This window comes from Myodes glareolus, chromosome 21 (assembly GCF_982192425.1).
Source record: "Myodes glareolus chromosome 21, mMyoGla1.1, whole genome shotgun sequence".
NCBI classification, from domain to species: Eukaryota; Metazoa; Chordata; class Mammalia; order Rodentia; family Cricetidae; genus Myodes; species Myodes glareolus.
In genome coordinates, this window is record NC_142046.1 from 64,127,133 (window position 1) to 64,140,885 (window position 13,753).

Below are 13,753 nucleotides of genomic sequence, written 5' to 3' on the forward strand. Positions count from 1 at the left end.
GTTGTGAACTGCCATGTGGGTGCTGGGAATTGAACCCGGGTCCTCTGGAAGAGCAGTCAGTACTCTTAACCACTGAGCCATCTCTCCAGCCCCATTATTGTAGTTTTTTAAGACAGGGCCTGGTTGTTGGAGAGATGGCTCAGAGGTCAAGAGTACTGGTTGCTCTTCCAGAGGTCCTGAGTTCAATTCCCAGCACCTACATGGTGGCTCACAACCATCAGTAATGTGATCTGGTGCCCTCTTCTGGCCTGCGGCATACATGCAGGCAAAACACTGTATATATAACAAATAAATAAACTTAAAAAAAAAAAAAGACAGGGTCTCATCACCACTATTTTAGGTTTTTAAGACAGGGTCTCATGTAGCTCCCAGGTGGTCTCATACTGCCTCCGTAGCTAAGGACAACCTTGAATTTTGATCCTTCTGCCTCCACCTCCCAAGTGTTGGATTACAAGTATGTGCCACCTCACCCAGTGTTTACAGGGTGTGGGAAACAAACCCAGGGCTTCACATAAGCGAACTAAGCACTCTACTGTGATACAGCTCTAATCCCTTATTTTCAGCCCTTTATTCCTCCTTCCTTCTTTTTCCTTCTTCTCTTCCTCTTCCCTCCTTCTCCCTCTTTGTGACAGCTCAAGCTGCCCCCCACCTCTGTTCTCCTGAAATTAGAAGTGTGAGCCACCAGACCCAGCCTTGATTCTAATTCTGAAACAGAACAAAACTATAAATGACATGATGAAATTAAAAAATGTTCATCTTTCAAAATACTGACCTTCTGTATAAGGAAAAGCAGAGTATTTTTGTTCCTACTGACTGGTGGCTATGCACCCGGAGTGAGTCATTTTTAAAGCCCTGGGGAGGATGGGCATATATCATTCATTCCCTTTACAAATTTTACTACCACAAGCTGGGTGTGGTGGTGCCTGCCTTTAATCCCAGCACTAGGGCAGCAGAGGCAGAGGCAGGTGGATCTCTGTGAGTTCGAGCCCAACCTACTTTAAGTATCAGGTTCCAGGACAGCCAGGAATGTTATACAGAGAAATCCTGTCTCAGAAAACACAAAACAAACAAAAAAAGAGAAAAGAGAGAGAGCAAGGATAACAAATTTTACTACCAAAAAAGGTACTTGATTAAAAAAACCAACCAAGAAGTCATCTCTATTTATTAAAATTAATTTAACCTTGATAAAAATGCATTAATAAGTGGATAACACATTTTCCTTATACTTCCACAGAATAACCCACAAGAGTATTGTACCTGCTCAATCAAATCTTAATTCTATAGTCAGAGGCAGTATACACAAGTTTTATTCTGTTCCCATCCTTGCCTGCATCTGCTGCTGCAGCCAGTATCTGGACTCTCTTTCAGCTATGGTGTGCATCTTCACAAACTGCTTCCCCATTAGGATGTGACAACTGCAACTGAAAATGTCCTGCTTCTTCTTTCTATTTTCATCCTCTTTCTTTTGTTTTTTTTTTTTTCAAGAAAGAGTGTTTCCGTAGCTTTGGAGCCTGCCCTGGAACTAGCTGATGTAAACCAGGCTGGCCTCTAACTCAGAGATCCGCCTGCCTCTGCCTCCCGAGTGATATGATTAAAAGTGTTTAGAATTTCTTTACAAGCCCTCTCAGGTTTTGCGTGGATTTGGCACACCACGTTGGGCGCCAATTTGTTGGAAGAGGCCTCTCGTTCGTCCCAGTCATCCAAAACCGAAATTATCACACAGAAACTGTATTAATTAAATCAAATCACTGGTTGGCCCATTAGCTCTAGCTTCTTATTGGCTAACTCATACATATGAATTTAACCCATCTCCATTAATTTGTGTATCACCATGTAGCTGTGGCTTACCGGATAAAGTTTTGTCTGGCTCCGGTGGGGCTACATGGCTTCTCTCCCACTCTGCCTCCTTTCTCCTGGAGGACTGGAGAGTTGTCTCAGAGAAATGCTCTTCCAGAGGTCTTAAGTTCAATTCCCAACAGCCACAAAACAGCTCACAACTGTCTATAATAGGATCCCATGCCCTCTTTTGATATGCAGGTATACATGCGGAATACTCATACATAAAATGTAAAAAATAAAGATGGCGGTGGTGGCGCACGCCTTTAATCCCAGCATTCAGGAGGCAGAGGCAGGCGGATCTCTGGAGTTCGCGGCCAGCCTGGTCTACAAGAGCTAGTTCCAGGATAGGCTCCAAAGCTAGAGAAACCCTGTCTTGAAAAACAAACAAAAAAAAAAGGAAGAAAGAAATTTAAAAAGAAAACAGTGCTAGGAATAGAACCCAGGGCCTCCTACATACTAGTAAAGAATTCTACTATTAAGTTACACACAAAGCCCCCAGATCCTTTGGGAAAATGTGGTAAATCTCATTAAAGATACATTTGAACACACTGTCTTACCCATAAATGTTTTGTTTCTGCAGGTTCTTCTTTTACTGCATCCTCTTGACTATTACATTTCCTTAACCACATTTTATAATAGGTAACTTTGCATTGGGTCATTTTTACCTAGAGCGAGACATCATCAGGTATCTACTGAGGGTCAGGGTCAGCCATCCAAACTAGATCATGGTCCGAATGCACACTGGTAAAGAAGAGCTTTACAGATTTATAGTATGAATTGACATTCTCTCTCTCTCTCTCTCTTACTCTCTCTCTCTCTCTCTTACTCTCTCTCTCTCTGATGAGTTTTTTCTTGTTGCTGTTGTGGGGTTTTGTTGTTGTGCTTTGTTTGCTTGATTTGGTGTTTTGAGACGGGGACTCTCTATATAGCTTCTGCTGTCCTGGACCCACTATGTAGACTAAGTTCCAGGCTGGCCTGGAACTTACAAAGATCAACTACCTCTGCCTTCCGAGAGCAAGGATTAAAGTCATGTGGCACCATTCCTGGTCTCATTCTCTCTAATTTTTTGTTTTAGCTTGAAATCATTCTTTTTAATACCACCCGCAAAAACAGCTACTTCCAGTTAGAAACTGAGTTAAATAAATTGTCTGTAAAAAGCTGCAGGAACTCAGCCGGGTGGTGGTGGCACGCGCCTTTAATCACAGCACTTCCAAGGAAGTGGCAGTGGCAGTGGCAGATCTCTGTGACTTCAAGGCCATCCTGGTCGACCGAGCAAATTCCAGAAAAAGTTCCAGAACAGTCTCCAAAGCTACAGCGAAACCCTTTCTCGAAAAACAAAACAAGACAAAAACAAATGGCTGCAGGAACTCACTTCAAGCAGGTGTTCCCACAACTCCCTTGGGTCACCAGTTCTATGAGATTCAGGGTTGGAATGACATCCTCCAGGGTGGGGGTGGGATGTCATAAACCAGTCCGGTGATCTTTTGTCCCTCCTCCACCCCCGAACCTTTCTAGTCTTAGAAAATATCTATCTTGATTGGCCACATTGCAAGCAGAAACACATACCGTGTTTCCTCCCCCCCACACAAATGAGGCCTAGACCGATGTAGGCAGGGCCAAAGTTATTTGTCGCCTTTCAAGGAGACCAAAGAACTGGACCTCAACGTTCCTGGAGCCCGCCTTATTGAGCTGGAAATCGTGGCCGGGGTCTCGCTGTGCTGCAGGCCGAGTCAGCTTCCAGAGGGAGCCCTCCTGCACCGCCCGTACCCCCTACCTCTCTCGCGTGCGCAGCCCAGCCATCTTCCCCGGGCCTCCGCTCCCGCCAAAGTGTTTCTCGCCCTCTGATTGGCTCTCCCGGGAGCCGCCGTCCAATGGGGATGACGTCTTCGCGCACGTCGGGAGCGCCGGGCGGAGGAAGGAAGTCGTCGGAGCCCTCGACGCCTGGCCGACCAGAGCGCGAGGATGGCAGCGCGCGGTGTGTAGCCCAGGCCGCGTGGCCTCAGGCCTTCGTCCGTCATCACTGCCCGGTGCATGTGGCTGCTGGCGACCCGGGGAGACTGCAGGACCCGTGTGGGCCGAGCCCACGGTGGCCCTGGGGGGCAGCCCTGACCTCGGGCCTGCACTGGCTCCATGCTCCATTCCCAGAAACCCTCGCGCCCGAGATCCCTCTTCAGAGGAGTTGGGCCCCCGGGGCTGAGGCGTGCGAGGCCATCTGCTTTGCAGGGCCTTCTGTGACACGGTTGCCTCCGCCTAACCCTCACTCCTTGGTTTCGGGATTGCGAGCACCAGCGCTGAGACGGTGAGCCCACCTGGGCTGCTTTGCGCAACCTCACGGCTAGAAACAACTGGAGTAGAGGAAACACAGGACAGCAGGACCGAATTTACTGCAGAACCGTTCCAGGTTGGGTCTGAGGACAAGGGTAGGTATTGGTACTTTGGAAAGCTTCCTTGTTCATCCACATTTCCTCTGGCTGGGGTGAGAATTAGTGTCGCGCCCCCCTCCCCTGTGCCCCCAATCCCTTCTTGGTATAAGGCCTCACGTTTTAAAAATTCTGTTTTGAGAACTGAGTTCACTAAATTGCCAATGCTGGTCTGAAGCATATAATACTCCTGCTTGGCCTCCTGAATAATAGCTGGGATTACAGACCTGGGATCACCGAGCTCAGCTGATGCTTCTCTTTCTTAATTTTCCTACTCGCTGTTTTCTTTCCTGATAGTTTTGACGTGAACTATTTGGACTCTTCAGTGCTACCTGAGAGAAAATTCCATAATCATACCAGAAAAAGGACACACAGCCGTGCAGTAAGTGGTGCTGGGGAGTGGGCCTGGTGGGCAGGGACACACACACAAACACACACACACAAATGCATATCTAGAAATTTAAGTCAGAATATCCATTTTCTTTGGGTGGGAAAGGAGGGTCAAGTGCATACCCCTGTTTGCTCTGATGTTAATCAGGCAATTAACCAAACTAACGAAGCCCATATATTTGCAAACTGACGAGATCATTCTAGTTCACTTTGATCAATCAACAGTGTTTTTTGTTGTTGTTGTTGGTTCGTTTTTTTTCAAGACAAGGTTTCTCTGTAGCTTTGGTGTCTGTCCTGGAACTAGTTCTTATAGACCAGGCTGGCCTCGAACTCACAAGAGATTCGCCTGTCTCTGCCTACCAGGTGCTGGGATTAAAGGCGTGCTCCACAACTGCCTGGCTTCTACAGTGACCTTATAAGTATGCAAGGCCTTCCAAATCCTGTCTTGTCTTGATTGTGCACCCTCTGCTGGTTAGTGTGAGAAGTGAGTTTAAAGAAAGGTGCACATGGCTTCCCAGAGTCAGTTTTATAGCCAGCAGTACTGTCTTTCCAAGTGTGAAATTGAAAGTGTGCTGAGACACAGTGCCCAGGAATGATGTGAATAGTTGACACTATAGGAACAAATGAGAAAGGCTGAAGTATTGAATTTTATTTTGAGTCCAAGTCTTTCTGTGCAGTCCAGGCTGGCCTCAAACTCTTTCCTCCCACCTTTTCCACTCAGTTGTTTGAGTTACAGACACACACGTACCACCATTGCCCACATTTGTTGTGTTTGAGACAGGGTCTCACGGAGCCTAGGCTGGCCTTGAACTAGTTATATATGGGAGGATGGATGTCCTTCAATTCCTGATCGCACACTCTGCCATTCAAGAACTGGAACACAGACATGCTCCACCATGTCTGGATTGTTACAGGATAAGTACTGTTACTTCTGTTTCGTGCATAAGAAAAGGGAGTCTCTGAGAAGTTAGGTCACCTGTGTGATGTTATACAGCTAGGCTAGTTAAGAGCAGAGCCAAGTTTCAAATGTAGACTTATCTCGCAGCTTCTGCCTGAAACCACTATTGTAATAGTCTTTCTTGAGATTATCTTTAGCATAACTTCTCAGCTGATGTTTCTTCAACTTGTTGTCTCTCAAATTTCTCCACCATTTCAAAGACAAAAAATAAATTAGGTTTAATTATACCTCTGAAATATATTATCTCACCCACAGGAATCTGAGCCGTGAAAACCTAGAAGATTTATTAACCAGATACAACATGTGTTCTCCTGCCAGTTCCAAAATCCTCTACAGGAATCCCCGGTTCCTCCGGGTAGCTTTTCTGCAGCTTCGGCACCAGCAGCAGAGTGGTGTGTTTTGTGATGCCCTTCTGCAGGCAGAGGGTAAGAAAATAAATTAGGTTCAAGTGAAAAATCACTGTAGAACAAGGTAAAATGAGTCCAAGAACAGAGGTAAATAATGAAACCAGGAGAATGTTCTTGCCTATAAATATTGTAAACTCTTTGGTGGAAAGTTGTTTTGTTTCCAGGATAATCAGTGTTGGGAGGAGATGTTGGTAGTGGTATTTTGTTAAGGTGGGGTCTCACTGTGTCACTCTGTAGAACTCACTATGTAGACCAGGCTGCCTGGAACTCACAGGGATCTAGGAGTTGCCTCTGCCTCCCCAGGGCAGGGATTAAAGGCTTTCTTTCACCACCACACCTGGCTTAGGGTAAGTCTTGGTTTTGTTTTTTGAGGCAGGGACTCATTCAGCCTAGGCTTTCCTCAACTCTATGTAGCTGAAAAGGGCCTGGGACTTCTAATTTTCCTGCCTTCTAAGTGTATCACTGTCCTAACATGATGTAGAGCTGAGGATCAATCCTGGGTGGGTTTTTTTTTTTTTTTTTTTTTTTTTTTTGCATGCTAGGCAGTCATTCTACCCAATGAGCTCTATCCCCAGTCCCTCTAAAACTCTTTTTAGAAGGAAAATTGTTGGGGACTGGAAAGCTAGCTATGGCTATGAGCACTGACTGCTCTTCCAGAGGACCATGGGTCAGTTCCCAGCACCCACATTTCAGTTTATCACTGTCTGTAACTCACACATGTTGTGCACAGATATATACATGCATGTAAAGCATGTAAAATAATAAGGAAAATTTTAAACAGAGTTAAACTGTTACTATGCTTTTTCCTCCTACAATTAAACTAGAATGGGGAGAGAGAGAGAACTCATTAGCTAAGAACATTTGCTGATATTTGTACCAGCTTACAACCAGTCATAACTTGGGATCCAATGCCCTGTCAGCAACAGACACACATGGTGCATATAGATACATATGAACAAAATATTCATATACATAAATCTGAATTTAAAATGTAAAATTAGGAAGTTAAAGGATCACCAATTCAAGGAGAGCTCAGGCAACAGAGTAAGTCATACTCATGCATGCTACTCCTATGTGTACTTAGGCTCAGTCAAACACATATACACGTTTATTTTGTGAGCTGGGAGGTGTGCTGCAGTCCCTAGGTGAAGGTCAGTTTTCTCCTTTTATCCTCTGGGTTTAAGGGCTGAACTCAAATCTGTAAGCATGGTCAGCTGCTAGCACTTTTCCACGATAAGCCATCTTTTGAGACCTTGTCTCAAAACAAAAACCAAACAAACATAATCTATCAGTGGTGGCACATACCTGTAATCCCAACACTCAGGAGACAGAGGCATGAAAATTTCTGAGTTCAAGGCTAGAGATAATTCCAGGACAGCCAGGGCTATTTACAGAGAAAAACCACAAAGCAAAACAAAAAATCCAAACAACAAAAACAATACAAAGCTGGGGTAGGAGGTGTTGACTGGAGAGATGGCTCATCAGTTGAAAATACTTGTGTTTTGCAGAGAACCTTGATTTCATTCCTAGCACCCACCTGGCAGCTTAGTGGTTATCCAGTTCCAAGAAAGCTAGTGCCCTCTTCTAGACTCAGGCATCACTGAAAGCAAAACATTTATACAAATAAAATAAAAGTATATAAAATTTTAAAAAGTTGGGGCTGGGGGACTGGAGAGATGGCTCAGAGGTTAAGAGCCATCCAAAGGTCCTGAGTTCAATTCCTAGCAACCACATGGTGGCTCACAACCATCTGTAATGAGGTCTGGTGCCCTCTTCTGACCTACAGACAGAATATTGTATACATAATAAATAAATATGAAAAAAAAAAAGTTGGGGCTGGAGAGATGGCTCAGAGGTTAAGAGCGCTGACTACTTACTCTTCCAGAGGTCCTGAATTCAATTCCCAGCAACCACATGGTGGCTTACAACTATCTGTAATGAGATATGGTGCATATGTGCAGGCAGAAAACTATATAAACAATAAATAAATATTTTTTTAAAAAAGCTGGGCATATAGCTCAGTTGACAGAGCCTTAGTATAGTTTCAAGAAGCTATAGGTTCAATTCCCCAGAATAGATTACACCAGGCGTAGTGGTGCATGCCTGTAGAAGCAGGATCAGAAGTTCAGTTCATATTTTACTTCATAGGGAATTTTAAGCCAGCCTAGATCACATGATATTTGGCCTAAAAATAATTAAATAAGATGGCTCATTGGCTAAAAGTACTAGGTGTGCAAGCATGAGGACCTGAACTCAAATCCCTAAAACCCAAGCACATAGTACAACTGTCTTTGCCTTGAATGCCCCCATACAAGGAGATGGGAGGCAAAATACAGAACCCTGGAATCTCAGAAACAGCTGGTCTGGTGTAGAGAGCAGGTAGAAACAAACAGATCCTGTATCAAAGGAAGTGAAAAGCGAGGACAGATATCCCAGGGTGTCCTCTGACCTATATGTATATACTATCACACACACACACACACACACACAAATAGGAGCTAGGGAGATGGCTCAGTTGGTAAAGTGCTTGTCTTTCAAGCATGAGAATCTAAGTTTGGCTTGTCGGCACCCATATAAAAAGCTGAGTGCCTTGATATCTTCCTGTAATTCCAATGCTAGGGATTCGGAAACAGAAGGACCCCTGGGGTTCGTTGGCCAGTCTAGCCAAATTGGTGAGGTCCAAGTTCAGTCAGAAACCCTGTCTTAAAGGAACTATAGGGGTTAGGGAGATTGCTCTATGGGTAATGAATTTAACATGCAAATGTGAAGACCTGAGTTTGAATCCTCAGACCCCAGGTAAAGGCAGTACAGCTCTGTGCACCTCCAATGTCAGTGCTCCTTTGCTTAGGTGGCAGGCAGAGGCATGAAAATCCTTGAAAGCTTGTAGACTAGCTAGCCTGGCCTTATGGAGGACAGCAGAGAGACCCTATGTCAATAAGGCAAAAGGTGGGGCCGACACTTGAGGTTGTCCTTTTACTTCCACATGCACACAGTTGCATGAAAACATGACCCCTTCAGAGACATGCATGCACACACACAAAGGAGACCAGAGCCTGATATCATAGTGTATATCTTTAATCACTGTTGTCAAATGGCTCATGGATTTGAGCTAAGCCTGGGCTATATAACCAGGCCCTATCTGAAAATAAACAAAGAAAAACAAATTGCAAGCTTTATGGGCATAGAAAATCTATAAAATGCACATAACACCCTAATGGGATAGTTGCAAAGCTTTAAGATATGTCAAGCACTTAAGAATTTTTGTTTGTTTGTTTGTTTGTTTAGTTGGGTCTTTTGAAGATTTCTTGCTGGGTGGTGATAGCTCACGCCTTTAATCCCAGAACTTGGGAGCAGAGGCAGACAGATCTCTCTCTGAGTTTAAGGCCAGCCTGGTCTATAGAGCGAGTTCCAGGAAAGTCAGGACTATACAGAGAAACCCCGTCTTGAAAAACCAAAAGGAAAAGAAATCAAATAATTTATCCTATGTGAATGGAGACTTCACATTCATTTTCCGGTCACCCAGACCCGAATAACCACACAGGAACTGTATTATTATAGCACTCTTTGGTCATAGTTCATGTGTATTCCTACCTAGTTCTTAGATCGTAAATTTACCCATTTCTTTTCATCTGTGTATCACTATGAAGCTATCTCCTACCTGTAAGGTTCCCTCATCTGGTTCCTTTGGCAGCTACATGGCATCTCCCTGACTCACACCTACTCCTTTTATATATGTTTGGATTTCCCACTTGGTTGTACTCTGCTAAGTCACTGCCCAAAACAGCTTTATTCATCAACCAATAAAAGCAACACATATACAGAAGGACCTCCCACTTCACTCCTATAGCTCATACTGGCCTTGAGGATGACTGTGAACCACTGATGTTTCTACCTTCCAAGTTTTGAGGGTTATAGGCATGCACCACTAAACCTCACTTGGATATTTTTGTTTGTTTGTTTTTTTCTTGTTTTCCTGATTTTTCTTTTCTTTTTTTTTTTTTTTTTTTTTTTTTTTGAGACAGGGTTCCTCTATAGCTTTGGAGCCTGTCCTGGAACTAGCTCTTGTAGACCAGGCTGGCTTCGAACTCACAAAGACCCGCCTGCTTCTGCCTCCCGAGTCCTGGGATTAAAGGCGTGTGCCACCACCACCTGGCCTAGAATATGGTCTCTTTAAAGCTCTAAGCATCTACTGTAGTTGGAGGCTGCTCAGACCCGAAATAACCACACAGAAACTGTATTATTACAACACTGCTTGGCCTATTAGCTCATGCTTTCTTTGGCTAGCTCTTATATCTTAAATTAACTTGTTTTTATTAATCTGTGTATCGCCATGTGGTTGTAGCCTACGGGTAAGGTTACATCCAGTGTCTGTCTCCTGCAGTGGCTACATGGCATCTCTTCGACTCTGCCTACTCTCTCTATATATCTTTCTTTAGCCTGGCTATATTTTGTTAAACCATTGGCTGAAAGCAGTTTTTTTTTTTTATTAACCAATGGCAATAAAACATATTCATAACATACAGAGGGGAATCCCACATCGCCTTACATTATATGACATTGTTTTTTTGTTTTGTTTTATTTTCAAATTAGTGATTTTTGTTATTGGAAGTTATTGGAACTAAAAACAGACCAAAAAAAAAAAGTATAACAAGTGTGTATTTTTCCCCCCAGGTGAGGCTGTCCCAGCCCACTGCTGTATCCTGTCTGCCTGTAGTCCCTTCTTCACAGAACGTCTGGAGCGAGAAAGGCCAGTTCAGGGTCGGAAGGTGGTACTGGAACTGGGAGGCCTAAAGATCAGGACACTTAGGAAACTGGTGGATTTCCTGTATACTTCAGAGATGGAAGTATCTCAGGAAGAAGCCCAGGATGTGCTTTCTGCTGCCCGTCAGCTCCGAGTCTCCGAGCTGGAAACCCTTCAGCTAGAGGGTGGGAAGTTAGTAAAGGCTCCCCAGGGCCGAAGACTAAACAGGGAGTGCTTACAACCACCCAGTGCCGCGCCAATCTCTGCCAGGGTGGTCGCACCCAGCCGCCGCCCTCGAGCTCCACTGCCTGCCCCCCAGACTCCTGGTCCTCTTGGAGCAGTGAGGTTGAAGTCCTTAGGGGAAGAAGAGGGGCCTCACAAAAAGAGCAGCTTAACAACTGTGGATAGCTTGCCAGAGACCCTTCTACTCAAGAAGAAAGCCAGGGTTTGCTCGACTCAAGAAAGAAGCTCATCTCCATCGAGCCAGAGAGAAGGGCCTAAGGAGAACAAGAGTAATCCTGCTCTAGGTCCTATAGCGCATTGCCATCCTGCCTTGTACCCTTCTGTGGATGAGCAACTGTTGCCCCGCAAGATCAGGCTGAGTCGCTCAAAGCCATCACCCCATGTCTGTACATCTAGGCCTTCTGGCGTTTTAAGTGGTCCCAGTTCAGTGCCCACAGCTCCTGGCCGTCGTCTTTGGAGGCAGAGAAATGTAAGTCGAACAGCACAGACTACGGACAAGCAAAAGCCAGGGGACGTCAGTTCTCTGGAGAGCACTCCAGACCCATCAGATGTTAGGAAGACAGGTGGGGGCAAGAAGCAGAGCCCCGAATCCCGAGCCCTCGCCTCCAGCTCTGTAGAGGAGGGGCAGGTTGGGAGAGTAAAGCTGAGGAAGATTGTCAATGGTACCTGCTGGGAGGTGGTGCAGGAGCCTCCCCTCAGAAACACCCGAGATAGCCCCCAGGTCCCAGGACCCTCAGATGTAGAAGAGCCCTCAGTAACTCTGCTGACCTCAGTCAGTGAGCAGGAAATACCTGCTAGATCACAGCTGTGTCAGGACTCCCCGGAGAGCCCGGGGCTACAGGACATTTTGTTCTCTGCTAGCCACTCCCCAGACCACCCTGTGGTGAAGTCGGAGTTTGGGTCCAGCCCAATGCTGATAGGGAAGGAACCTGTGCTGAACATAGACTGCAGCGAGCCTTACACGTTTGACACAGCCCTACTAGGCCAGCCCTGTGAAGCTGAGCAGTATCGGATTACAAGTGCTGCCGCCACCAGTGAGCTGGAAGAGATTCTGGACTTCATGCTATGTGGCTCAGATGTTGAACCACCAGTAGGATCTCTGGAGAGTCCTGGGGCTGAAGGCTGCAGAACCCCAAGTTATCACCTGTCAGAAACAGGAAAGAATTGGATTGAAGGGGAAGAATGGTGTTTGCCAGACATAGAACTCTGGCCCAGAGACCTCACGGGATTGGAAAAGGAACTGGTTGTCGAGAACAAAGAGCCAGTTGAGCCGCTTAGTCCTCTTGCCATGCCCTCTGAGAACACAGAATCAGCTGAGCCTCTTAGCCCCCTTGTCATGCCCTCTGAGGTGAACAGAGAGGCACTTGCACTGAAAAGCTCTTGGACTCCAGACCTTGATATTACCAGCTCCCAGCCACTGGATGGTCAGGGAGAAAAACTTCTCCATCTTGACTCCCCTGACTCTTCCCAAAGATCTTACAGGGATCTCTCACTTCCATGCTCAAACTGGGCAGAGACAGGGCTGGAACTGTCCCTAGGCATGGATGAAGTATTGTATCCTGCACCCAAGGCAGTCAGGGAAGTGTCTGCTAACCCTGAACTGCGGGACCCATGTCCTGGCAGTTCAGAAGATGAAGAGATTGACGTGGTAAACTGGACAGAGGAGGAAAGGCTGGGGCCTGGTGTTCCCTCTGTCTGGCCTGACCCTTCCTCAGAGTCAGAAACAGAGATTGATATACTAACGTAGTGGACAGGCAGGGCAGGGCAGAGCTCCTAGGAGGGTGACAACTGTTGATCAGCAGAAGGCTTTCTTGGGAGAAAAGCAAGCACATGTCCCCTTCTCTCAGCACTGATCTCCCTTTCCCAGGTTTGTGCTCCAGGCAGAAGTTAAATAAATAGCAATACCATGGACAGAAAATTAAGAACCTGAGCTATTTCTTTGTAATCCGTTTTTCAGTGACAAAATAATTGTGGTCCCCAACGCTAGTTAAGATATAGGAATAGTTAAGACTAGACCTTTCACAGTTCAAGAGATCTGACAGTCACTGAATTCAGGGACACTGTTTGGGTTCTATTTAAAGAATGCGAAAGAATGAAGCTATGTTACATAGAGCACCAGAATGAGTGGGATCTCAAATGCCCAGGCTGGCACTGAACTGCCTCAGCCACTGTGGCTGGTGTCACAGGTCTGCCATGAAGCCCAGCCATGGGGCTTGCTTACTCACTGCCAGTATGACAAGCCTAGCAAAAGCCTCGATGGGCCTAGATGTTCTCTCCATAACCAAGAAGTAGATTAAAAGTAATTAGTTACTTTAAAAACTTTACTTTGGGGGATGCAGAGATGGCTCAATGGTTAAGAACACTGTCTGCTCTTCCAGAAGTCCTGAGTTCAATTTCTGGCAACTACATGGTGGCTCACAACCATGTAATGAGATCTGGTGCCCTCTTCCGGCCTGCAGGCATATATGCAGACAACACTGTATACATAATAAATAAATAAATTTTTATAGTTTTGTTTTGTTTTACAAAAAACAATATGGTCTTGTAGGCCAGGTTGGCCATGAATTTCTAGTCTTCCTGTCAGTCTCCCAGGTGCTGAGATTGCAGGCATACAACACCAAACACAGCAACATCCATGTTTTTTTTTAATAAGCGTTTCACATGTTTTACTATAGACCCTACAATTTCCACACAGAAGTTACTTTGCATTAGGAAAACTACAAAGACCAACAACCCACGAAACTAGTTGTGTCCA

At 45.4% G+C, this 13,753-nt stretch overlaps 1 protein-coding gene across 1 annotated transcript; it reads left to right on the forward strand.

Moving 5' to 3' along the window:
- Positions 1 to 4,002: 4,002 nt before the first annotated feature.
- On the forward strand, positions 4,003 to 13,475 carry Btbd18 (BTB domain containing 18). The gene is made up of 4 exons (XM_048426230.3): positions 4,003 to 4,259; positions 4,557 to 4,641; positions 5,863 to 6,032; positions 10,686 to 13,475. The coding sequence occupies exons 3-4, from the start codon at positions 5,909 to 5,911 to the stop codon at positions 12,743 to 12,745; spliced, it is 2,184 nt and encodes a 727-aa protein (XP_048282187.3). The 5' UTR covers positions 4,003 to 4,259; positions 4,557 to 4,641; positions 5,863 to 5,908; the 3' UTR covers positions 12,746 to 13,475.
- Positions 13,476 to 13,753: the final 278 nt, after the last annotated feature.